General features: G+C 42.9%; 1 protein-coding gene across 3 annotated transcripts in view; it reads right to left on the bottom strand.

Moving 5' to 3' along the window:
- Positions 1-26,529, bottom strand: part of PAFAH1B1 (platelet activating factor acetylhydrolase 1b regulatory subunit 1) — a 107,974-nt gene that overhangs the window by 49,883 nt on the left and 31,562 nt on the right. For all 3 annotated transcript variants that reach the window (XM_077968500.1, XM_028835452.2, NM_001258130.1), the window contains 1 exon segment: positions 5,312-5,533. In XM_077968500.1, the coding sequence (XP_077824626.1) occupies positions 5,312-5,343 (32 nt within the window). In that variant the 5' untranslated portion in view covers positions 5,344-5,533.

The raw sequence follows: 26,529 nt of genomic DNA, 5'->3' as shown, positions 1-26,529 counted from the left end.
ACAAAAAAGGCAAAGGAAAAAATTAGCTGAGCATGGTGGCATGGCATGTGTCTGCAGTCGGAGCTACTCAGGACGCTGAAATGTGTCAATCGCTTTAGCCCAGGAGGTCAAGGCTGCAGTGAGCCATGATCATGCCACTGCACTCCAGTCCAGACTGGAAGACAGAATGAGACTCTGTCTCCAAAACCAACCAACCAACCAACAAACAAACAAAGAACATATATAGTATGCTACCTTTTATTTAAGAAAGAGGGAGAAATAAGAAGACATATATCTCATATTTTTAAAAACAATAAGCTTGATTCCCTCAAGGGATGAAAGGAGTTGGGGGTAACATGGTGGAAGGGATTCAGAAGAGAATAACACTTCTGGGTATATGTTTTTCTAAAAAAAATTAAAGACAGGACAGCAGGGAGTAAGGGGGAGGATCAAAATAAGCAAGATGAACTCAACTATATTTCAAATGAGTAATACCATCATGCAAAGAGGGAAAACAACAACAAAACAAATTCTAAGTAACCTATTAACACATTTGATGATCATGTCGTGGGCAGGACAGGCAGGAGTAGAGCTGCATACGCATTCTCAATCCGTTCCCGGATGTTTGGTCTTCGTAGAAGTATGAGGGAAACAATTCTAAAACTATTTTAGAAGTAGAGGTTGAGTATCTCTTATCTGAAATGCTTGGGATCAGGAGTATTTCAGATTTCGACATTTTTTCTAAATTATGGAATATTTGCATATATCTAATGAGGTATCTCGGGGATAAGCCTCAACCAAGTCTAAACACAAAATTCATTTGTTTCATAAATGCCTTATACATACAGCCTGAAGGCAATTTTATTTATTTTTTTCTGAACACTTATCCCCAAGTTCTAATGAAGGTAATTCTATACAATATTTTAAATAACATATGCAACTGGTCACATGGGGTCAGTCAGGTGTGGAACCGTCCATTTGTAGTGTCATGTTGGCACTCGAAAAGTGTCGGATTTTGAAGCATTTTGGATTTTTGGACTTGGGGTGCTCATTCTATATTACAAAATTGAGCAAATGAGTCAATCTATTGATATTATTGGGAGTCAGGGTTCTCGCTATGGAAGAAAAGGGATATAAATAAATGGAATGAGAGAAGATAAAGAATTTTGTGGGGACAGACCAGAATTAGAAGCATCACTGTAGCCTAATGATTTCTAAAGTAAGTATGTGTACATGTAGGTACTTATCAGTGGTTTTCAACTGGTGACATTGGCAATGTCTGGAGATAACTTTCTTTGTAGCATCTAGTGGGTAGAAGCCAGAGATGCTGCTAACAACCAACATTATACAAGACAGCCCCCACAACAAAGAATTATTTGGCCCAAAATGTCAATCTTGCCAAGACTGAGAAAACACTTGTATATGTCTCTACCAGGGTGTCGGTATATGTATTCATACATGCATGTATTTTCTACCTCTGTCTCTACTTAAAGGGCTCAGAAGCAAAGACATCCCAGTAATAATGTCCATACCTAGTGCCCATATCTTGGTCTCTAATACATATCATGCGCCACTAAGAACCAAAGCTTGTTGGAGAAAGAGCTGATTCTAGAATTAAGGCAGGATAGGTACATAGTAAACCTGGAACATCTTGTTATTCTAGAAAGTAAGGAAGTAATCCCCCAAAATGATAGAAGCATACAAAAGTATCAACTAAGGGGGCTCTCACGGGCCAAACGAGGGACAATTCAAGTACGAAAACAGTGAGAACAGTGATGCATGATAAACGATGGAAAATACGAGAACTCATGAGTTCACATCACTGATGAAAAGACAGCCGGACGCGGTGGCTCACATCTGTAATCCCAGCACTTTGGGAGGCCAAGGTGGGCGCATCATCTGAGGTCTGCAGTTCAAGACCAGCCGGGCCAACATGGTGAAACCCTGTCTCTACTAAAAATACAGAAACTAGCTGGGCGCGGTGGCAGGTGCCTGTAATCTCAGCTTCTTGGGAGGCTGAGGCAGGAGAATCGAATAACCCAGGAGGCAGAGGTTGGAGTGAGCCAATATCTCATCACTGCACTCCAGTCTGGGCAACAGAGTGAGACTCCAAAAAAAAAAAAAAAGGAAGGAAGGGAGGGAGGGAGGGAGACAAGTAAATAAAAAGAAAAAGAAAGAAAGAAAAGAAAGGCAAGTAAATAAAGAGAAGAAAAATAAAGTCCCTTGCTTACAGCAAAATGATGAGTGCTGCCTGTAGTGTGGAATGAGTGGTGGTGAAAATCACCACTCTATAAAAACCGCTGTAGTAATGATGGTTCAGGCGAGACTCATCAATAGATGTCAAATCCAGAAGGGAAATACTGACGGAAAACATTAATGTTTGTATGGTCTTAAAAGTACTTCCCACTTATTTGTGGTAAAGAAAACAACAGTAACTACACAGTGGAAAAATCAATCATTTTGGTTGAGGATGAAAATTGAGGGGCAGATGACCATATCTCTCTCTAAATGCAACTGTCTTAAGAAGAATACAAACTACTTACGTAGTATTCTGGCCAAGAATGCATAACCTGAATCTAATCATGAGGAAACACTAGAAAAGTACAATATGAGCACTTTGGGAGGCCAAGGTGGACGGATCACCAGGTCAGGAGCTTGAGACCAGTCTGGCCAACATAGTGAAACCCCGCCTCTCCTAAAAATACAAAAAATAAGCCGGGTGTGGTGGTGGCTGCCTGTAATTCCAGCTACTTGGGAGGCTTAGGCAGAAGAATAGTGTGAACCCAGGAAGCAGAGGTTGCAATGAGCCGAGACTGGACCATTGCACTCCAGCCCAGGAGAGAGTGCGAGACTCTGTCTCAAAAAAAAAAAAAAAAAAAAAGGACAATATGAGAAATACGCTATTTTAAAACAAAGACTATTCCTCAAAAACATCAAGGTCAAAAAAAAAAAGGACAAGGAAAAGCTGAGGAACTGTTCCAGATTACGTGTGACTGAAGACACATGAGGGCTAAATGCAATGCCTGGTCCTGGACTGGATGATGCACCAGAGTCACAAAGCACCACGAAAGACATTACAGAATCAACTGACCAAACTGGAACACGGAAAGTTAAATTTAACAAAACTGCTAGCTATACTGCGGTTTTATAGAATATCCTTATTCTTGGGAACTACTTACGTTTATTTGTGGGAAAAGGTATTTCTTTGATATATGCAACTTACTCTCAAATGGTTTAAGGAAAACCTATTGTGTACTGCACACGCACACCCCCAACACACAGAGTGCAGATGATAAAGCAAATGGTACAAATGTTAACAATGGGTGTATTTCAAAAAACATTAGTATGCTTTGTGTTAATCTTGCAACTTTATAAATTTGAAATTACTTTCAAATAAAAATTGTTGAAAAGCCACATAAATTTTTTTTTTTTAATTTTAAAAATGTAGAACATACTCATGCCTGTAATCCCAGCACTTTGGGAAGCCAAAGCGGGTGGATCACAAGGTCAGGAGTCAGAGACCAGCCTGGCCAAGATGGTGAAACCCTGACTCTACTAAAAATACAAAAATTAGCTGGGAGCGGTGGCAGGCGCCTGTAATCCCAGCTACTTGGGAGGCTGAGGCAGCAGAATTGGTTGAACCCTGGAGGCGGAGGTTGCAGTGAGCCAAGATCGCACCACTGCACTCTAGCCTGGGCAACAGAGTAAGACTCCGTCTCAAAAAAAAAAAGAAAAGAAAAAGTAGAACATAAAGCCACATTTTCCCGTTTTGGTTTTTTGTTTTTAAGGCTAGTCAGGTGAAGCAGGAGGAGTGGAAAATCCCCCTATGTTCTTCACCTATAAAAATAGAATGCTGGCCGGGCGCAGTGGCTCACACCTGTAATCCCAGCACTTTGGGAGGCCGAGACGGGCGGATCACAAGGTCAGGAGATCAAGACCATCCTGGCTAACACGGTGAAACCCCGTCTCTACTAACATACAAAAAAAATTAGCCGGGCGAGGTGGCGGGCACCTGTAGTCCCAGCTACTCGGGAGGCTGAAGCAGGAGAATGGCATGAACCTGGGAGGCGGGGCTTGCAGTGAGCTGAGATCCGGCCACTGCACTCCAGCCTGGGCGACAGAGCAAGACTCCGTCTCAAAAAAAAAAAAAAAAAAAAAAGGAATGCTATAAAATACTCTAAAACAGAAGGGGTCAAACCATTGCACACCTCTCTCATTAAAGCATCCGCATTAATTATTTTATTAGCTACCTCATAAAGTTCAAATTCTGTAATGGCCATTGGAAGATAAAAGAAACACAACAAGGCAAAGGAAAGGCATCAGTGATAACAAGAACAAGACAGCTTTCACTTTTCTAAGACATAGATTCCAGACCAAAAAAAAAAGTTTAGAAGAGCTTTGAAGCACCTAACTTCCTACTGAACATAATATTTTAAAAGATAAGCTTCAGGGCAGGGCGCGGTGGCTCATGCCTGTAATCCCAGCACTTTGGGAGGCCAAGGCGGGCGGATCATAAGGTCAGGAGATCGAGACCATCCTGGCTAACACGGTGAAACCCCGTCCCTACTAAAAATATAAAAATTAGTTGGGCATGGTGGCAGGCGTCTGCAGTCCCAGCTACTCGAGAGGCTGAGGCAGGAGAATGGCATGAACCCGAGAGGCAGAGCCTGCAGTGAGCCGAGATGGCGCCACTGCACTCCAGCCTGGGCAACAGAACGAGACTGTCTCAAAAAAACAAACAAAAAAGATACGCTTAGGGTAAAACTTATCCCAACTGACTTGTCTGTTTTGCGTTAAACTTACATACAATCAAGTCACAAGGGTGAATAATGCTGTATCATGGCCGGGCAAAGTGGCTCATGCCTGTAATCCCAGCACTTTGGGAGGCCGAGGTGAGTGGATCACTTGAGGTCAGCAGTTCGAGACCAGTCCAGACAACATGGTAAAACCCCATCTCTACTAAAAATACAAAAATTAGCTGGGCATGGTAGCAGGTTCCTGTAATCCCAGCTACTTGGGAGGCTGAGGCAGGAGAATCGCTTGAACCCAGGAGGCAGAGGTTGAAGTGAGCCGAGATGGTGCCATTGTACTCCAGCCTGGGTGACAAGAGCGAAAAACTCCTTCTCAGAAAAAAATGAATAAATTTTAAAAATAATGCTATATCATAACAAGACTCTGTTTTAAAATCAGACCAAACTGCCTAAACCAATATTGGAACACTAGTAAAAATAGTTTTGATCTTAGAAGAGACCTCCCAAAGCTGTATTATAATTTACTACTTTCTCTCTCATGAGGGCGATTTTTTTTTAAAGCACAAAACAAAGAAACTTACAGTTCATCTCGTTGTCTCTGGGACAGCACCATCTTGGCTGTAATGTCAAGCTTATCTGATATAGTGGTAATGTCCCTCCTTTGGGAAATCAAAAAGCTTTTTGATCCGTGGACTTATAATTTAAATATGCCACTGAGTGTCTTCCACACGGGGAAAATGATTCTTTTACAAATGAATCCAACTGGTAACCAGGAGATATTCAACAAGTAAGATTCATTCCACCTAAGGAGAAAGAGAGAAGAAAAAAAAAAGATTATTTCACTTAAAATTTATTTCTAAATTATTAGTTGTAGTACTCATTTTCAAAGATAAAATTTATTGTGATGTTAGTATAAATATCACATGATGATTTTCAACTTATAGTAAAAGTCAACTAATGTCAAAAACCATACTGTTTTATATCTTTTAAATAATTCAATGAGCCAAAACAGCATTACTTTTAAATTTAACATACATTTACCCAATCCCAATCATGTTAACCTGACAGATACATTTGATTTCAAATATTAACATATAACTCTAAAAGACTGTAATTCTCTCTTAGAGACAAAAAGTAAAATTTCGTATTTACAAAAAAGGTATAAAAGGTAAAACAGATAAGGGTTTCATGAACTGCACAAGCCCAACAGTGCCAACTATAACTGAAGTAACCTTCAATGTTGAATGTTAGTCACCAACAACCTGAGAATGGCCGGTATTTATAACATACACTACTGCTTAGCAATCTTAGGCTTTTTTTTTTTTTTTTGGAGACAGGTTCTCACACAGGTTGGAGTGCGCAGTGCCATGATCACAGCTTATGGCAGCCTTTCCCCTCTGGGCTTAAGCGATCCTCCCACCTCAGCCTCCCAAGCAGCTGGGACTACAGGCACACACCACCATGTCCAGTTAATTTTTAATTTTTTTGTTGTAGAGACAGGTCTCCCTACATTGCTGATCTCAAACTCCTATGTTCATGGGATACTCCCGCCTCAGCCTCCCAAAGTGCTAGAATCTTATGCTCTCTTAACCAATGCACTGAATTAAGAAACGTATTTGAGATGGTCTTATTTAAAATAGAGGCTACCAAATGATATGAAATCAACATATAATGAAGACCCTGTGGGATAACCAATCTAGAAACCTATCATGGACAGAAGAGTTAAAGGACCATTTCCTGAGTACCTTTCAAATGCCATTGTAGTCACTGCTCCAGACACTGGGAATACAGTAATGAATAAGCCAGTGAAGAAAGAAAAATGAGAGGCGGGTATGGTGGCTCACACATGTAATCCCAGCACTTTGGGAGGTTAAGGCAGGAGGATGACTTGAGCTCAGGAGTTCAAGACCAGCTGGGAAACATAGGAGGCCCCGTTTCTACAGAAAATGTTTAAAATTAGGTAGGTGTGATGGTGCATGCTTACTTCAGAAGCTAAGGCAGGAGGAGTGCTCGCCACCCAGGAGTTCAAGGTTATGGTAGGTAAAATCATGCCACTGCACTCCAGTCAAGGTGACAAAGCGAGACCCAATTTCTTTTAAAGTGGGGGGGGGGGCGGGGAGCATACCTTCGGGTTTCAAATATGAGCCCTGAGGCCAGGCATGGTGGCTCACGCCTGTAATCCCAGCACTTTGGGAGGCTGAGGCGGGCGGACCACTGAGATCAGGAGTTTGCGACCAGCCTGGCCAACATGGTGAAACCCTGTCTCTACTAAAAATACAAAAATTTGCCAGAAATCGCTTGAACCTGGGAGGCAGAGGTTGCAGTGAGCTGATATCATGCCACTGCACTCCAGCCTGGGCAACAGAGGGAGACTCCGTCTCAAAAACAAACAAACAAAAAACGAACATGAGCCCTGAGTGACAGAGTGACAGCTCACTATGGCAACTGCTATTCCATTAGAGACCCTCATCTGAAGAACAATTCTAGTAAATAAAAGCAGGAATTTATTTTATAATCCTTAATGACTCTTCTGACCTGGAGCCCAGCTAACTACAAATGACAGCCGAAAGCCATCACTATCACTCCATCTAAATTCTGAGAAATATGATTGGTATCACTAAGAAATAGTGGAAGTGGAACCAAACACAACAAACAACCCAGTAAACCATACTTCTTTGGTACTTAATAACTCCCAATTATTCAAGCGTCACTCTTCTTCATATTTTTCTTTTTTGAGATGGGGTCTTATTTTGTTGTCCAGGCTGGCATACAGTGGCAGCACAATCATGGTTCATTGCAGTCTCAACCTGCTGGGCTCAGGTATCCCCCAACCTCAGCCTCTTGAGTAGCTAAGACTACAGGCATGTGCCACCAACCCCAGCTAATTTTCTCTGTGTGTGTGTGTGTTTTTGTAGAGGCTGGGTTTTGCCACATTGCCTAGGCTGGTCTCAAATTTCTGAACTCAAGCAATCCTCCTGCCTCGGCCTCCCAAAGTCCTAGGATTACACGCGTGAGTCACCATGCCTGGTCCAATTATATAGAGTGAAAATAAGTTATGGCAAAAATCCCTGCTTTAATCAGAAAAAACTCCCCCCATATGATGTATATTACAGAGTCCAATTTAATTATAAACAGACCTCTGCTAGCCAAAAAAGCAAATCAATGTACAAGAATAATGACAGTGTTGTGCATGGTGGCTCATGCCTGTAATCCCAACACTTCGGGAGGCTGAGGTGGGAGGACTGCTTAAACCCAAGAGTTTGAGACCCGCCTGGGAAACACAGCGAGACCCTGTCTCTACAAGAAGTAAAAAAAAACTGGCCAGGCATGGTGGCACACGCCTGTAGTCAGTCCCAGCTACTCAGGAGGCAGAGGCAGAAAGGCTGCTTGAGCCCAGGAAGTCAAGACTGCAGTGAACCATGATTGTGGCACTGTACTCCAGGCTGGGTGCCAGAGAGAAACTCTGTCTCTTAAGAAATAAAAATAAAAGAATGATGACAGTACTGGCACAGTAGGATTACCTAATAATGATAAAACACATACACAAATCATTAAATACATTGGTGTACTGAACAAACTTATTCATTCAACAAACATATAAAGAACACTTAATTTATAGTACGTGCTAGGTATTGTCTTAAATACCATGTTTAATGGGGAAAAGGACTTGGTCTTTTTTTTTGGAGACAGAGTTTCACTGGTTGCTCAGGCTGGAGTGCAGTGGCACAATCTCAGCTCACTGCAACCTCCACCTCCCAGTTTCAAGTGATTCTCCTGCCTCAGCCTCCTGAGTAGCTGAGATTACAGGCAACCACCACCATGCCTGGCTACTTTTTGTATTTTTAGTAGAGACGGGGTTTCACCATGTTGGCCAGGCTCGTTTCAAACTCTTGACTTGAAGTGATCCACCTGCCTTGGTCTCCCAAAGTGCTTGGGATTACGGGTGTGAGCAACTACGCCCGGCTGGACTTGGTCTTTACATTCAAGAAGTTACAGTCTACTGGAAGAGTCAGCCAAGAGGGCAATTAAAACAGCTTGAATAATGTGACAAGTATTGCCACCTGTGGGCGATGGCACAGGGTGAAGCTCAGCAAGCAAACAGGCCACAAAATAAACTCAGGTCTTTATAATTTATCCCAGGGCCAATGGGGAGCCATTAGATAAGTTTTTTAGAAAAAAATCACTCTCATTTACATAGTGAAGAACAGACCAGAAAGGAAGCTTGCAGTAATGAAGGTGACAGATGACAGAGGTCTATGTTAGGACAACAGGAGTAAATAAAGAGAATGAGATGCATTAAAGTTGTTTACTGGGTAAATCTTACAGGACTAGTGACTCAACGTGGACAGTAAGAAAGGGAGAAAGTCAGTCAAGGAGTCAAGTGATTTCTGGCTTACAACTAAGTTGAGATGGAGCGCGGTGGCTCATGCCTGTAATCTCAGGACTTTGGGAGGCCAAGGTGGGTGGATCACCTGAGGTCAGGAGTTCAAGACCAGTCTGGCCAACATGGCGAAACCACCCCGTCTCTACTAAAAATACAAAAATTAGCTGGGTGTGGTGGCGAGCGCCTGTAATCCCAGCTACTTGAGAGGCTGAGGCAGGAGAATCGCTTGAACCTGGGAGGCGGAGGTTGCAGCTGAGCCGAAATCACGCTCCAGGGTGGGCAACAGAGCGAGACTCCGTCTCAAAAAACAAAAAAACTAAACTAAATTGAACAGGAAAGTAGAATGTGTGAGGGGATGAGGAAAGTATGATTAACTCCATTTTAGATATGTTGATTCTAAGATGCCTGTGAAATTTCCAGTACGAAGCTGTAACAAACAAGTTAGTTCTGAAGAGAACCAACCTATTAAAAAAAAAAAAAAGATTTGGTACTATTTAGACATGTTTACTGAAACCACAGCAGTGGATAAGATTACCCATGGAGATTGTGCAGAGCAACACCTATATTTAAAAGAGCCTACAACTAAGGCTAAAAGTAACAGTTCAAGAGGTAAAAGAAAAAGAGGAGAGAGTATGTCTCAAAAGCCAAGAGAGTATTTCAAGGAAGCAATCAACAGTATCCAAAGCTGTCCAACTATCAAGCTTAAAAGTAAGGTTGGATGGGTCTGTTGTATTCAGCAAGGAGTTCATTGATAACCTTGATGAGAATGGTTTCACGTGGCAGAAATAATATTTAAATGAGGAAAGAGATGAAGCAGCGATGGTACCATAAATAAATATTTTTGTTTGTTTGTTTGTTTTTGAGACGGAGTCTCGCTCTGCCGCCCAGGCTGGAGTGCAGTGGCCGGATCTCAGCTCACTGCAAGCTCCGCCTCCCGGGTTTACGCCATTCTCCTGCCTCAGCCTCCCCAGTAGCTGGGACTACAGGCGCCCGCCACCTCGCCCGGCTAGTTTGTACCATAAATAAATATTTTTAAAGTAGATGAAAATATTGAAAAACAGTTTTTCTCTGTTTTTTTCCCCCCAGCCAAATTATATACTTAAATCCTAATAATCTAGGTATGACGCCTTACAACTTAAAAAAAAAAAAAGAGAGAAATCCTGGCTGGGCGGGGTAGCTCATGTCTGTAATCCCAGCGCTTTGGGAGGCCCAGGCAGGTGGATCACCTGAGGTCAGGAGTTCGAGATCAGCCTGACCAACATGGCGAAACCCCATCTCTACTGAAAATACAAAAATTAGCCAGTCATGGTAGCAGGCACCTGCAATCCCAGCTACTCGGGAGGCTGAGGGAGGAGAAGTGCTGGAACCTGGGAAGCAGAGGCTGCAGTGAGCTGAGACTGCATCACTGCACTCCAGTCCCGGCAACAGAGTGAAGGTCCAGCTCAAAAGAAAAAAAAAAAAAAAGAAAAAGAAAAAGAAAAAAGAAATCTTGATGGTGGAGAAAAAGACCATAGGAGAAATGAAGAAAGAATTAACCAAAGCCTAGTAAAACAACAAGACAACCAGATCATGGTATGATTACAGTTCTATATCTATGTAACTGTAGTTTATATTGGTGTAGTGATAGAATAACAACTACCACCTATGAAGTATTCTTGCCACAAAAATCAAACATGAATCAAGCCTCTGGCTTCAACTATCAATCTGCAAGAAGGATAGAGGGTAGATGAATACAATGTACACCTCAGTATCCATGGGGCAATGGTTCTGGGACCTCCAGGATTTTGATACCCGAGGTCGCTCAAGTCCCTGGTATAATATGGTGTAGTATTTTCATATAACCTATGCATATCTTCCCCTATAATATAAATCATCTCTGGATTACATATAATACTCAATACAATGTAAATATTATATAAATAGTTGTTATATTATTAAGAGAATGACAAGAATAAAAGTCTGTATATATTCAGTACAGATGTATTTTTTCTAATGTTTTCAATCCGGGATTGAATTCACAGACGCAGAACCCACAGATACAGAGGACCAACTCTATGTTACAGAACACCATGAGGATACAATCAGCAAAATCTAGACTGTGAAAAGTCCTATAAAACAAATGACCAAATTTCTTCTATAAATACCAAGGGAAGAAAAATGAGATAGAAAGGGAAACCTATGGATCAAGTGAGACAAGTGACATATCAACCAATTGCAATTTACAGACTTAATTTAGATCTAGATTTGGACAAATTGTAATATAAACCAATGAACAAACTTGGAGAAATCTGAACACTGGCTGGACATCTGGCAATACTAAATAACTGAAATTTTTAAGAAGTGATAACAGTATTGTGGTTATTTTTAAAAGTCTTTCAGAAATACACAATGAGGCTGAGTGTGGAGGCTCACACCTGAAATCCCAAGATGTCGGGAGGCCAAGGCAGGAGGATTGCTTGAGGCCAGGAGTTCAAGACCAGCCTGAGCAACACAGCAAGACCCCATCTCTACAAAAAGAAGATACACAATGTAAAAACTACATCAAATCAAAGTAAAATAATATCATGTCTGTGACTTGGGTAATGACAGTGAATGAGACAGATATATGAAACAAGACAGGTTTTGAACTGCTAACTGTTGAGGCTGGGTAACGGGTACATAAGGGTTCATTACACTATTCTCTAACTTTGTGTAAGGGTCTGACGTTTTCCATAATAAAACATGTTTTAAAAATCAGAAGGAGAGGAATTAACGGATCATGGCAGACGGCAGGCAGGACTAGATTGCAGCTCTGGATAGAGCAGCATGCAGAGGCTTGCACTGTGAATTTTAGCTCCAGATCCACTGCAAGAACCAACCAGCAGTCCTAAGAGGATCCACAGACCCTCTGAAGGAAGTGGATTGCTCCTGCAGGACCCGGGAGACACCCCAAGTACTGTGAGTGCCCCAGCTGCGGGAATTGAGAAAGAAAGCCCCTCCTCTCCTGAGCACACCCCCACTAGAGAAACTGAAGTTCTGTTTGCGGTTGAAGTTTCAGACTTTAACTTAGAGAGCCAAGCGAAATGCAGGGGTAGAGGAAGCAGCAAAAAGGCCCTGGGAGCTCACTGGGTCCCCAAGCAGCCCATTCTTGCCTGGCACCACAGGGAGGGTGGCCAGAGGAGCAGGGGGTAAAACCCCACAGGAAGAAGGAATTCTCTAGCCAAATTTTGTACCCATTTGAATGGGGTGGGAAGCCTCCTGGCCAGAACTCAGGGGAGGGTGCAAATCCGGCATGCAGACATCACAGGCTGGGGAAGAACTAAAGCCCTTTTCTTTCACTGCTGGAAGGCAGATAGCCTGGGCCAAGTTTTCTTTTTCCTTTCCTTTCTTTTTTTGAGACAGAGCATCTTGCTCTGTTACCCAGGCTGGAGTGCAGTGGTCCCACCTTGGCTCACCGCAGCCTCTGCCTCCTGGGTTCTAGCGATTCTCCTGCCTCAGCCTCCCAAAGCTGGGACTACAAGCACACGCCACCACACCTGGCTAATTTTTGTATTTTTAGTAGAGACAAGGTTTCACCATGTCGGTCAGGCTGGTCTCGAACTCATGACCTCAGGTGAACCACCGCCTCAGCCTCCCAAAGTGCTGGGATTGCAGGCGTGGGCCACCGTGCCTGGCCTTGTCTTAATTTTTAATGACTGCATGATATCTGATCATGTGGATGTACTATTTTTAACAATCTTTTATTGCTAGATATTTAAATCATGTCTATTTTCAATTACCAGCTTGAAGACAGTAACCCAACCCAACCCAACAAAGACAAAGAAAAAAGAACAAGAATATATGAACAAAGCCTCCAAGATGTCTGGGATTATGTTAAATGACCAAACCTAAGAATAATCAGTGTTCCTGAAGAAGAAGAGAATTCTAAAAGCTTGGAAAACATATTTGGAAGAATAACTGAGGAAACTCCCCAGGCCTTGCTAGAGACCTAGACATCCAAATACAAGAAGCACAAGGAACACCTGGGAAAGTCACTGCAAAAAGATCTTCACTAGGCACACTGTCATCAGGTTATCCAAAGTTAAGAGGAAGGAAAGAACTGTGAGACAGAAGACAGGTAACCTATAAAGGAAAACCTATCAGATTAACAGCAGATTTCTCAGCAGAAACCCTACAAGCTAGAAAGGATTAGGGCCTTATCTTCAGCCTCCTCAAACAAAACAATCATCAGCCAAGAATTTTATACACAGTGAAACTAAGCATCATGTATGAAGGAAAGCTACAGTCATTTTCAGACAAACAAATGCTGAGAGAATTCACCATTACCAAGCCACCATTACAATAACTGCTAAACAGAGCTCTAAATCTTGAAACAAATCCTTGAAACACATCAAAACAGAACCTTTTTAAAGCATAAATCACATAGGACCTACAAAACAAAAATACAAGTTAAAAAGCAAAAGCAAAAAACAAAAAAAACCCAAAGTACACAGGCAACAAAGAGCGTGATGAATGCAAGGATACCTCACATTTCAATACTAACATTGAATGTAAATGGATTAAATACTCCACTTAAAAGATACAGAACCGGCTGGGCGCGGTGGCTCAAGCCTGTAATCCCAGCACTTTGGGAGGCCGAGATGGGCGGATCACGAGGTCAGGAGATCAAGACCATCCTGGCTAACACAGTGAAACCCCGTCTCTACCAAAAACTACAAAAAACTAGCCGGGCGAGGTGGCGGGCGCCTGTAGTCCCAGCTACTCGGGAGGCTGAGGCAGGAGAATGGCGTGAACCCGGGAGGCGGAGCTTGCAGTGAGCTGAGATCCGGCCACTGCACTCCAGCCTGGGCCACAGAGCGAGACTCCCTCTCAAAAAAAAAAAAAAAAAAAAGATACAGAACTGCAGACTGAATAAGAACTCCCCAACCATCTGCAGCCTTCAGGAGACTCACCTAACGCATAGGGACTCACATAAATTTAAAGTACAGTGTGGAAAAGGGCATTTCACGCAAATGGACACCAAAAGCAAGCAGGGGCAGCTATTCTAATGTAAGACAAAACAAATTTTAAAGCAACAGCAGTTAAAAGAGACAAAGAGGAACGTTATATAATAGTAAAAGGCCTTGTCCAACAGGAAAATACCACAATCCTAAACATATGTATGCACCTAACACTGGAGTGCCCAAATTTAGAAAACAATTACTAATAGACCTAATAAATGAGACAGAGAGCAACACAATAATAGTGGGGGACTTCAATACTCCACCGACAGCACTAGACAGGTCATCAAGACAGAAAGTCAACAAAGGAACAATGGATTTAAACTATACCCTGGAACAAATGGACTTAATCTATACACAGAACATTTCATCCAATAAACACAGACTATACATTCTGAATTTCAACAGCGCATGGAACTTTCTCCAAGATAGACCACAAAACGAGGCAGACCTCAATAAATTTAAGAAAACTGAAATTATATCAAGCACTCTCTCAGACAATGGAATAAAATTGAAAATAAACTCCAAAAGGAACCTTCAAAACCATGCAAATACATGGAAATTAAATAACCTGTTCTTGAATGTGCATTGGGTCAAAAACGAAATCAAGATGGAAATTAAAGAATCATTCGAACTGAATAACAATAATGACACAACCTATCAAAACCTCTGGGATACAGCAAAGGCAGTGCTAAGAGGCAAGTTCATATCCCTAAATGTCTACATCAAAAATCTAAAGGAGCAAAGACAGACAATCTAAGGTCACACCTCAAGGAACTAGAGAAACAGGAACGAACCAAACCCAAACCCAACAGAAGAAAACACATAACCAAGATCAGAGCAGAACTAAACGAAATTGAAACAAACAAACAAAAAATACAACCTTGGAAAAATACAACCCTCCTCGCATAAATCAGGAAGAATTAAGATACCCTGAACAGACCAATAACAAGCAGTGAAACTGAAACGGTAATTAAGAAATTACCAACAAAAAAAGGTCCAGGATCAGACGAATTCACAGCAGAATTCTACCAGACGTTCAAAGAATAGTTGGTACCAATCCTTCTGATACTATTCCACAAGACAGACAAAGAAAGAACCCTCCCTAATTCATTTTATGAAGCCAGCATCACCCTAATACCAAAACCAGGAAAGGACACAACCAAAAAAGGAAATTGCAGACCAATATCCTTGATGAACATAGATGCTAAAATCCTTAACAAAATACTAGTTAACCAAATCCAACAACGTATCAAAAAGATAATCCACCATGATCAAGTAGGTTTCACACCAGGGATGCAGGGATGGTTTAAATACACAGGTCAACAAATATGATACAACACATACAGAATTAAAAACAAAAACCACATGATCATCTCAATAGACATAGAAAAAGCATTCAACAAAATCCAGCATCCCTTTATGATTAAAACTCTCTGCAAAATCAGCATACAAGGGAAATACCTTAACATAATAAAAGCCAACTATGACAAACCCACAGCCAACATAATACTGAATGGGGAAAAGTTGAAAGCATTCCCTCTGAGAACTGGAACAAGACAAGGATGCCCACTCTCACCACTCCTCTTCAACATAGTACTGGACGTCCTTGCCAGAGCAATCAGAGAAGAGAAAGAAATAAAGGGCATCCAAGTCGGTAAAGAGGAAGTCAAACTGTCACTGTTTGCTGACGATATGATTGTTTACCTTGAAAACCCTAAAGAATCCTCCAGAAAGCTCCTAGAACTGATAAAAGATTCCAGCAAAGTTTCTGGATTAAAGATTAATGTATGCAAATCAGGAGCTCTTCTATACACCAAGGGCGACTAAGTGGAGAATCAAATCAAGAACTCAACCCCTTTCACAACAGCCACAAACAAAATACTTAAGAATATACCTAACCAAGGAGTCAAAAGACATCTACAAGGAAAACTACAAAACGCTGCGGAAAGAAATCAGAGATGACACAAACAAATGGAAACACATCCCATGCTCATGGATGGGTAGAATATTGTGAAAATTACCATACTGCCAAAAGCTTTCTACAAACTCAACACAGTCCCCATCAAAATACCACCATTCTTCAAAGAATTATAAAAAATGATTCCAAAATTCATATGGAACCAAAAAAGAGACTGCATAGCCAAAGTAAGACTAAGCAGCAAAAAGAACAAATCTGGAGGCATCACGCTATCTGATTTCAAACTATACTATAAGGCCATAGTCACCAAAACAGCGTGGCACTGGTATAAAAATAGGCACATAGACCAATGGAACAGAATAGAGAACCCAGAAATAAACCCAAATACTTATAGCCAACTGATCTTCAACAAAGCAAACAAACACATAAACCTTTTCAATAAATGGTGCTGGGATAATTGGCTAGCCACATATAGGAAAATGAAACTGCATACTCATCTCTCACCTTATACAAAAGTCAACTCAGGATGGATTAAGGACTTAAACCTAAGATCTGAAACTAAAAATTCTAGAAGATAACACTGGAAAAACCCTTCTAGACATTGGCTTAGGCAAGAATTTCATGACCAAGAACCCAAAAGCAAATGCAATAAAAACAAAGATAAATAGCTGGGACCTAATTAAACTGAAGAGCTTTTGGACAGCAAAACGAACAGTCAGCAGAGTAAACAGACAACCCACAGGGTGGGAAAAAATCTTCACAATCTATACATCTGACAAAGGACTAATATCCAGAATCTACAATGAACTCAAACAAATCAGTAAGAAAAAACAAATAATCCCATCAAAAAGTTGGCTAAGACATGAATAGACAATTCTCAAAAGAAGATATACAAATGGCCAACAAACATATAAAAAAAACTGCACCCAGGGCCGGGCACGGTGGCTCAAGCCTGTAATCCCAGCACTTTGGGAGGCCGAGACGGGCGAATCACGAGGTCAGGAGATCGAGACCATCCTGGCTAACACGGTGAAACCCCGTCTCTACTAAAAAATACAAAAAAAAAAAAAAAAAAAAAACCTAGCCGGGCGAGGTGGTGGGCGCCTGTAGTCCCAGCTACTCGGGAGGCTGAGGCAGGAGAATGGCGTAAACCCGGGAGGTGGAGCTTGCAGTGAGCTGAGATCCGGCCACTGCGCTCCAGCCTGGACAACACAGCCAGACTCCGTCTCAAAAAAAAAAAAAAAAACTGCACCTAGGTGCGGTGGCTCATGTCTGTAATCCCAGCATTTTGGGAGGCTGAGGCGGGTGGATCACGAGGTCAGGAATTTGAGAGACCAGCCTGGCCAACATAGTGAAACCCCATCTCTACTAAAAATACAAAAAATTAGCCGGGCGTGGCAGCAGGCGCTTGATATCCCAGCTACTAGGGAGGCTGAGGCAGGAGAATCACTTGAACCTAGGAGGCGGAGGTTGCAGTGAGCCAAGATCGTGCCATTGCCCTCCAGCCTGGGGAACAGTATGAGACTCCATCTCAAAAAAAAAAAAAAAAGAATGAAAGAAAAAAAAAAAGCTCAACATCACTAATGATCAGGGAAATGCAAATCAAAATCACAATGCAATACCAGCTTACTTTTGCAAGAATGACCACAATCAAAATATCAAAAAACAGCAGATGTTAGGGTGGATATTGTGAACATGGAACACTTGAACACCACTGGTGGGAGTGTAAACTAGTACGAACACCGCTGGTGGGAGTGTAAACTAGTACAAACACTGCTGGTGGGAGTGTAAACTAGTACAACCACTATGGCAAACAGTGTGGAGATTCCTTCAAGAACTAAAAGGAGAACTACCATTTGATCCAGCAGTCCCACTTCTGGGTATCTACCCAGAGGAAAAGAAGTCATTATTCTAAAAAGATAACTTGCACACAGGTGTTTACAGCAGCACAATTCACAACTGCAAAATCGTGCAACCAATTCAAATGCCCATCAATTAGTGAATAAACTGGTGTGTGTGTGTATATACATATACACACATATATATAAACATACGTTTATATGTTTTATATATATGTGTGTGTATATGTTTTATGTATGTGTGAGTATATATACATATATACATGTATATACACACGCACACACACCAAACTCTATCGATACATCCACAGTGGAATACTATGCAGCCATAAAAATGAATGAATGAACAGCATTTGCAGTGATCTGGATGAGACTGGAGACTACTATTCTAATTGAAGTAACTCAGGAATGGAAAGCCAAATGTCATATATTCTCATTGACGTGGGAGCTAAGCTATGAGGATGCAAAGGTGTAAGAATGATACAATCGACTTTGGGGGCTTGAGGGGAAGAGTGCAAGAGGGGCGAGGGATAAGACTACAAATATGGTCCAGTATATACTGGTCGGATGACAGGTGCACCAAAATCTCACAAATCTCACCACTAAAGAACTTACTCATGTAACCAAACAATACCTGTTCCCCAATAACTTATGGAAAAATAAAACAAACAAAAAAAAGATCAGAAGGAGAACTCAGTAGAAGAAAGACCTAAGGGAAGAGGAAGGGGAAAGAACGGGATCCAGGTGTAGAATAGAAGCCTTACACATAAAGATGGGTCACTTCTTACATGGTGTTGGAAAGAAAGGAGAAAAAGATGTATATATGTTTTTACATCTCTGGAAAACAGACAGCAAGGTCATTTACTGAAGAGCAGGAATAAGGAAGAGACATTAAGAGGCTCGATATAGTTACAATGAATAATAAGAGAAAAGAAACTGGTAAATAAAGACATTTTTTAGAATGGAGACCATGAATTTTTAGTGGTGTCAATCTCCAAAGACGTGATTTTTCTTCAGTAAGTATGGACAGTCTGAAAGCAGACACTGAAATGGCACACATTTAAAAGAATCTAGGGTTGGGTTGAGGGTTTGCAAGGTATATGCAATAAATGCATGATGAAGAGAGCTGAAATAGCGATTAGAGGGGTCAAGAAACTAGAGGTCTCTTCGTCCTGACTATAACCTGGAAGGTTACAGTAAGAGCAAACTACATTTAATATTTCCCAGTGTAATGATGAGTACTTCATGTTTTGATTAGAAACGAAGTATTGATGATACACAGTAAAGAGAGATGATGGGTATGATGAGCACCGGATGCAGATTAAGAAAGAAGGTGTTGGCCGGGCGCAGTGGCTCACACCTGTAATCCTAGCACTCTGGGAGGTTGAGGCGGCTGGATCACGAGATCAGGAGTTTGAGACCAGCCTGGCCAACGTGGTGAAACCATCTCTACTAAAAATACGAAAAATACAAAAAATACAGGTGGCACGCGCCTGTAATCCCAGCTACTTGGGAGGCTGAGGCAGTAGAATTGCTTGAACCCGGGAGTGACGATTACAGTGAGCCGAGATTACGCCACTTCACTACAGCTCTGGGTGACAGAGCAAGACTTCCCCTCAGGGGAAAAAAAAAAAAAAGAAAGATGATGTTGGTTCAAGTTTATCATCAACTATCTAACCCAAGTAATTAATTTAATTTTCTACATAGTAGATAACATCTAAGGCACCCTTTAACTCAGATTATTTCATCCTATGAATTTTCTAACTTTAACCTTTCTAACCTTTAACAAGTATTTGTGCTATCAGAAAGCGGATATGATTGAGCTATCATACTTATCATACTATCATACTTATTTTAAGAATACAATTATACCTTTCCAGTTGCCTTTTAATGTTTTAACACATAATTGCAAAATACCACATGAAAACAGAAATAATTTTTCTTTTTTGAGACAGAGTCTCACTGTTGCCCAGGCTGGAATGCAGTGGCACGACCTCGGCTCACTGCAACCTCCACCTCCCGGGTTCAAGCGACTGTTTTGCCTCAGCCTCCCGAGTAGCTGGGATTACAGACGCATGCCACCATGCCCAGCTAATTTTTTTTTTTTTTTTGTATTTTTAGTAGAGATGGGGTTTCACCATGTCGGTCAGGCTGGTCTCCAACTCCTGACCTCAAGTGATCCACCTGCCTTGGCCTCCCAAAGTGCTGGGATTACAGGCGTGAACCACCATGCCCAGTTTTTATTGTTTTTCTGTTTTTCTTGAGACAGGGTCCTCACTCTGTCACCCAGGCTAGAGGACAGTGGTATGATCGATCATAGTTCACTGCAGCCTCTAACTCCTAGGCTCAAGAGATCCTCCTACCTTAGCCTCCTGAGTAGCTGGGACCACAGATACATGCCACCATGCCTAGCTAATTTTACCCCCAACCCCCACTAGAGATGGGGTCCTGCTATGTTGCCTAGGCTGGTCTTTAATTCCTGGGCTCAAGCAATTGTCTCACCTCAGCCATCAAGTGCTAAGATTACAGGCATGAGCCACCATGCCCAGCCTCTAATAAATGGTTCTTAAATGGAGTGAACATTTTTAAAGAAAGAGTTTAAAATTAATATTTTGCAATGAACAGTCTACATTAACAAACAGTACAAATAAATCAGGTAATATTTTCATACTACCTGGCATAGAAGTTCTCAACCTTTTTTGAGGTTACTGGATTCATTTGAGGATATAATGAAAGCTAAGATCTCTCCTCTCAAAGAAGCACATATGAAAATAAACAAAGGCCGGGCGCGGTGGCTCAAGCCTGTAATCCCAGCACTTTGGGAGGCCGAGACGGGCGGATCACGAGTTCAGGAGATCGAGACCATCCTGGCTAACACGGTGAAACCCCGTCTCTACTAAAATACAAAAAAAAATTAGCCGGGCGAGGTGGCGGGCGCCTGTACTCCCAGCTACTCGGGAGGCTGAGGCAGGAGAATGGCGTGAATCCGGGAGGCGGGGCTTGCAGTGAGCTGAGATCCGGCCACTGCACTCCAGCCTGGGCAACAGAGCTAGACTCCGTCTCAAAAAAAAAAAAAAAAAAAAAAAGAAAATAAACAAAATATTGCGTGTATTTTAAGGGGGTTCACAAATCTTTCCAAAGTCAAAATAATGAATAAGATGATTTAATATTTTTGAAATGTATTTTGGCAGTATCCTAATATTCTCTTTTAAGCAACTTGTATATATGACAAACATAATTCAAAGAACAGTCTGACTTTTTCATTTGCATGTCAATATCCAGACTATCTTAGAGATCAAGATCACTGTTGCTTAAGCACTAGAAACAGAGGCTTTAGTATGCTTTTGGAATGCAGAATTCTTAAGCATTCTCTATTCTAGTACTATATCCATGTACCTGCTATCCAGTGCAGCACCTAAAACAACAATGTGTTTATTGCTAGGGTAAGTACCCCACCACAAAAAGAGAAAGTGGAGGAGTTAAAAAAAAAAAAAAGAAAGAAAGGAAACAACAGAGCATTAAAATAATTTTATAAAACAAGATGGTGATCATTTATTAAATGATTCCCATCTTATGTTTCCAAATGTGTTAAACAAAACAAGTTTCACACTTATCAAAACAACCTTTACAAAATAATCATTAATAATCTGTTTTTTGGCTGGGCGCGGTGGCTCACGTCTGCCCAGCACTTTGGGAGGCCAAGGCGGGCAGATCACCTGTGGTCAGGAGTTCGAGACTAGCCTGGCCAACATAGCGACACCCCGTCTCTACTAAAAATACAAAAAAAATTAGCCGGGCATGGTGGCACATGCCTGTGATCCCAGCTACTCAGGAGGCTGAAGCAGGAGAATCACCTGAACCCGGGAGGCAGAGGTTCCAGTGAGCCAAGATAGCGCCCCTGCACTCCACCCTGGGTGACAGAGCAAGACTGTCTCAAAAAAAAAAAAAAAAACAAAAAAAAACAAAAACCTACTTTTTACACTGGTCCCTGACAACCAGAAGTTTATGAAATGGGAAAATACAGAAAATAAAGGATGTGTGTGAGGGAAGACAAAAATTAACAAATTATATGTTAACAGTAGAGGCACAATGACATGAAAATGGAAATCATCAGGTTTATTATTAGATGTAGAAGGGAGAAATAAAGACCTCTCCGGTAATTCATCAATTATCAATGGTTCCTAACCTCAAATTGTCACTTGCCAAAGCTTCATTTAAAAGGTCAGCAGAGGCCGGGCGCGGTGGCTCAAGCCTGTAATCCCAGCACTTTGGGAGGCCGAGGCGGGCGGATCACAAGGTCAGGAGATCGAGACCACAGTGAAACCCCGTCTCTACTAAAAATACAAAAAAAAATTAGCCGGGCGCGGTGGCGGGCGCCTGTAGTCCCAGCTACTCAGGAGGCTGAGGCAGGAGAATGGCGGGAACCCGGGAGGCGGAGCTTGCAGTGAGCCGAGATCGCGCCACTGCACTCCAGCCTGGGCAACAGCGTGAGACTCCGTCTCAAAAAAAAAAAAAAAAAAAAAAAAAAAAAAAAAAAAAAAGGTCAGCAGAGGCTGGGTGCAGTGGCTCACACCTGTAATCCCAGCATTTTGGGAGGCCCAGGTGGGCGGATCATGAGGTCAGGAGATCAAGACCATTTTGGCTAACCCGGTGAAACCTCGTCTCTACTAAAAATACAAAAAATTAGCCGGGCGTGGTGGCGGGCGCCTGTAGTCCCAGATACTCAGGAGGCTGAGGCAGGAGAACGGCCTGAACCCAGGAGGTAGAGCTTGCCGTGAGCCGAGATCGCGCCACTGCACTACAGCCTGGGTGACAGAGCCAGACTCCGTCTCAAAAAAAAAAAAAAGGGCCGGGCGCGGTGGTTGAAGCCTGTAATCCCAGCACTTTGGGAGGCCGAGACGGGCGGATCACGAGGTCAGGAGATCGAGACCATCCTGGCTAACACGGTGAAACCCCGTCTCTACTAAAAAATACAAAAAACTAGCCGGGCGAGGTGGCGGGCGCCTGTAGTCCCAGCTACTCAGGAGGCTGAGACAGGAGAATGGCGTAAACCCGGGAGGCGGAGCTTGCAGTGAGCTGAGTTCCAGCCACTGCACTCCAGCCTGGGCTACAGAGCGAGACTCCGTCTCAAAAAAAAAAAAAAAAAAAAAAAAAAAAAAAAGGTCAGCAGAGGCCGGACGCGGTGACTCAAGCCTGTAATCCCAACAGTTTGATGGGCCGAGGCAGGCGGATCACTTGAGCCCAGGAGTTCAAGACCAGCCTGGGCAACATGGAGAAACCCGGTGGTATGGTTTGGCTGTGTCCCCACACAAATTTCAACATGAATTATAGCTCCCAGAATTCCCAGGGGAGGTAACTGACTCATGGGGCCGGTTTTTCCCATGCTATTGTTGCGATAGTAAGTCTCACGAGATCTGATGGGTTTATCAAGGGTTTCTATTTTTGCTTCTTCCTCATTTTTCTCTTGCCCCTGACATGTAAGAAGTGCCTAGTGCCTTTCACTTCCTGTCATGATTCTGAGGCTTCCCCAGCCATGTAGAACTGTAAGTCCAATTAAACCTTTTCTTGTTCCCAGTTTCGGGTATGTCTGTTATCAGCAGTATGAAAACGAACTAATGCAGTAAATTGGTACCAGTAGAGTGGGGAATTGCTGAAAAGTTACCCAGAAATGTGGAAGTGACTTTGGAAGTGGGTAACACGCAGAGTTTGGAACAGTTTGGAGGGCTCAGACGACAGGAAAACATGGGAAAGTTTAGAACCTCCTAGAGACTTGTTGAATGGCTTTTACAAAAATCCTGATAGTGATATGAACAATAAGGTCCAGGCTGAGGTGGTCTCAGATGGAGATGAGGAACTCGTTGGGAACTGGAGCAAAGGTGACTCTTGTTATGTTTTAGCAAAGAGACTGGCAGCATTTTGCCCCTGCCCTAGAGATCTGTGGAACTTTGAACTTGAGAAAGATGATTTAGGGTATCTGGCAAAAGAAATTTCTAAGCAGTAAAGCATTCAGAAGGTGACCTGGGTATTTTAAAAGTATTTCATTTGAAAAGGGAAGCAGAGCAGGCAGGGGCAGTGGCTCATGTCTGTAATCCTAGCATTTTGGGACGCCAAGGTGGGCAGATCGTTTGAAGTCAGCAGTTTCTAGACCAGCCTGGCCAACACGGTGAAACACCATCTCTACTAAAAATACAAAAATTAGCCAGGAGTGGTGGCTAATGCCAGCTACTGTGGCTGGGATCTCAGCTACCTGAGGGCTGAGGTAGGAGAATAGCTTCAACCAAGGAGGTGGAGGTTGCAGTGAGCAGAGACTGCACTACTGCAGTCCAGCCTGGATAACTCCAGGCAAGACTGCATCCCCCCCGCAACAACAAAAAAAAGGGAAGCAGAGCATGAAAGTTTGGAAAATCTGCAGCGTGACTATATGATAGAAAAGAAAACCCCATTTTTTGGTTGGACGCGGTGGCTCATGCCTGTAATCCCAGCACTTTGGGAGGCCGAGGCGGGCGGATCACGAGGTCAGGAGATCAAGACCATCCCGGCTAACACAGTGAAACCCCGTCTCTACTAAAAATACAAAAAAAAAAAAAAAAAAGAATTAGCCAGGCGCCTGTAGTCCCAGCCACTTGGGAGGCTGAGGCCGGAGAACGGTGTGAACCCAGGAGGCGGAGCTTGCAGTGAGCCGAGATCCCACCACTGCACTCCAGCCTGGGCGACCGGGCAAGACTCTGTCTCAGAAAAAAAAAAAAAAAAGGAAAGAAAAACCCATCTTCTGGGGAGAAATTCAAGCTGGCTGCAGATATTCGCATAAGAAGCAAGAGGCCCAATGTTAATTCCCAAGACCATGGAGAAAATGTCTCCGTTCCATGTCAGAGAAATTCCTGGCAGCACCCCTCCCAACACAGGCCCAGAGGCCCAGGAGAAAAAAGTGGTTTCATGAGCTGGGCCCAGGGTCCCCATGCTGTGTCCCAGCCGCCCCAGCCGTGGCTTAAAGGGGCCGATGTACAGCTCAAGCTGTGGCTTCAGAGGGTGGAAGCCCCAAACCTTGGCAGCTTTCACATGGTGTTGAGCATGTGGGTTCACAGAAGTCAAGAACTGAGGTTTGGGAACCTCCAACTCGATTTCAGAAGATACATGGAAACATCTAGATGCCCACACAAAAGTTTGCTGCATGGGCAGTGCCCTCATGGAGAACCTCTACTAAGGCAGTGCAGAAGAGAAATGTGGGGTCGGAGCCCTCGACACGAGTCGCTACTGTGAGTCCCAGCTGTGAGAAGGCGGCCACTGCCTTCCAGACCCCAGAATGGTAGATCCACTGACAGCTTGCACTGTCGCCTGGAAAAGCTGCAGACACTCAAGGCCAGCCCGTGAAAACAGACAGGAGGGAGGCCGTTCCCTGCAAAGCCACAGGAACAGAGCTGCCCAAGACCATGGGAACCTACCTCTTGCATCAGCGTGACCTGGACGTGAGACCTGGAGTCAAAGGAGTTCATTTTGGAGCTTTAAAATTTGACTGCCCCGCTGGATTTTGGACTTGCATGGGCCCTGTAATCCCTTTGTTTTAGCCAGTTTCTCCCATTTGGAATAGATGTATTTACCCAATACCTGTACTCCCATTTTATCTAGGAAGTAACTAGCTTGCTTTTCATTTTGCAGACTCACAGGCAGAAGGGACTTGCCTTATCTCAAATGAGACTTTGGGCTGTGGACTTTTGGGTTAATGCTGAAATGAGTGAAGACTTTGCAGGACTGTTGGGAAGGCAAGATTGGTTTTGAAATGTAAGGACATGAGATATGGAGGGACCAGGGGTGGAATGATATGGTTTGGCTGTGTCCCCACCCAAATCTTAACTTGCATTGTATCTCCCAGAATTCCCACATGTTGCAGGAGAGACCCAGGGGGAGGTAACTGAATCATGGTGGCTGGTCTTTCCCATGCTATTCTGGTGATGGTAAGTCTCATGAGATCTGTTGGGATTATCATGTTTCCGGTTTTGCTTCTTCATTTTTCTCTTGCCACCACAACGTAACAGGTGCCTTTCGCCTCCTGCCACGATTCTGAAGCCTCCCCAGCCATGTGGAACCATAAGTCCAATTAAACCTCTTTTTGTTCCCAGTTTCGGATATGTCTTTATCAGCAACGTGAAAACGAACTAATACATACACCCCATCTCTACTAAAAAATACAAAAATTAGCTGGACATAGTGGCACACGCCTATAGTCTAAGCTACTCAGAAGGCTGAGGTGGGAGGACCAGAGCCCGGGATGCAGAAGTTGCAGTGAGCTGAGATCACACTACTGCACTCCAGCCTGGGCAACAGAGGGTGACCTTGTCTCAAAAAAAGAAAAAAGAAAAAAAAAACGGATTATCTACACCATGCTTGAATAGCACATATTATATATTATGGCTCCTAATCTTTTTTTTTTTTTTTTTTTTTGAGACAGAGTCTTGCTCTGTCGCCCAGGCTGGGGTGCAGTGGCCGGATCTCAGCTCACTGCAAGCTCCGCCTCCCGGGTTTAGACCATTCTCCTGCCTCAGCCTCCCGAGTAGCTGGGACTACAGGTGCCCGCCACCTCGCCCGGCTAGTTTTTTGTATTTTTTAGTAGAGACGGGGTTTCACCGTGTTAGCCAGGATGGTCTCGATCTCCTGACCTCGT

This window comes from Macaca mulatta, chromosome 16 (assembly GCF_049350105.2).
Source record: "Macaca mulatta isolate MMU2019108-1 chromosome 16, T2T-MMU8v2.0, whole genome shotgun sequence".
NCBI lineage: Eukaryota > Metazoa > Chordata > Mammalia > Primates > Cercopithecidae > Macaca > Macaca mulatta.
Note: the sequence above shows the minus strand (reverse complement) of the source record. Positions and strands in the feature narration are given on the sequence as shown.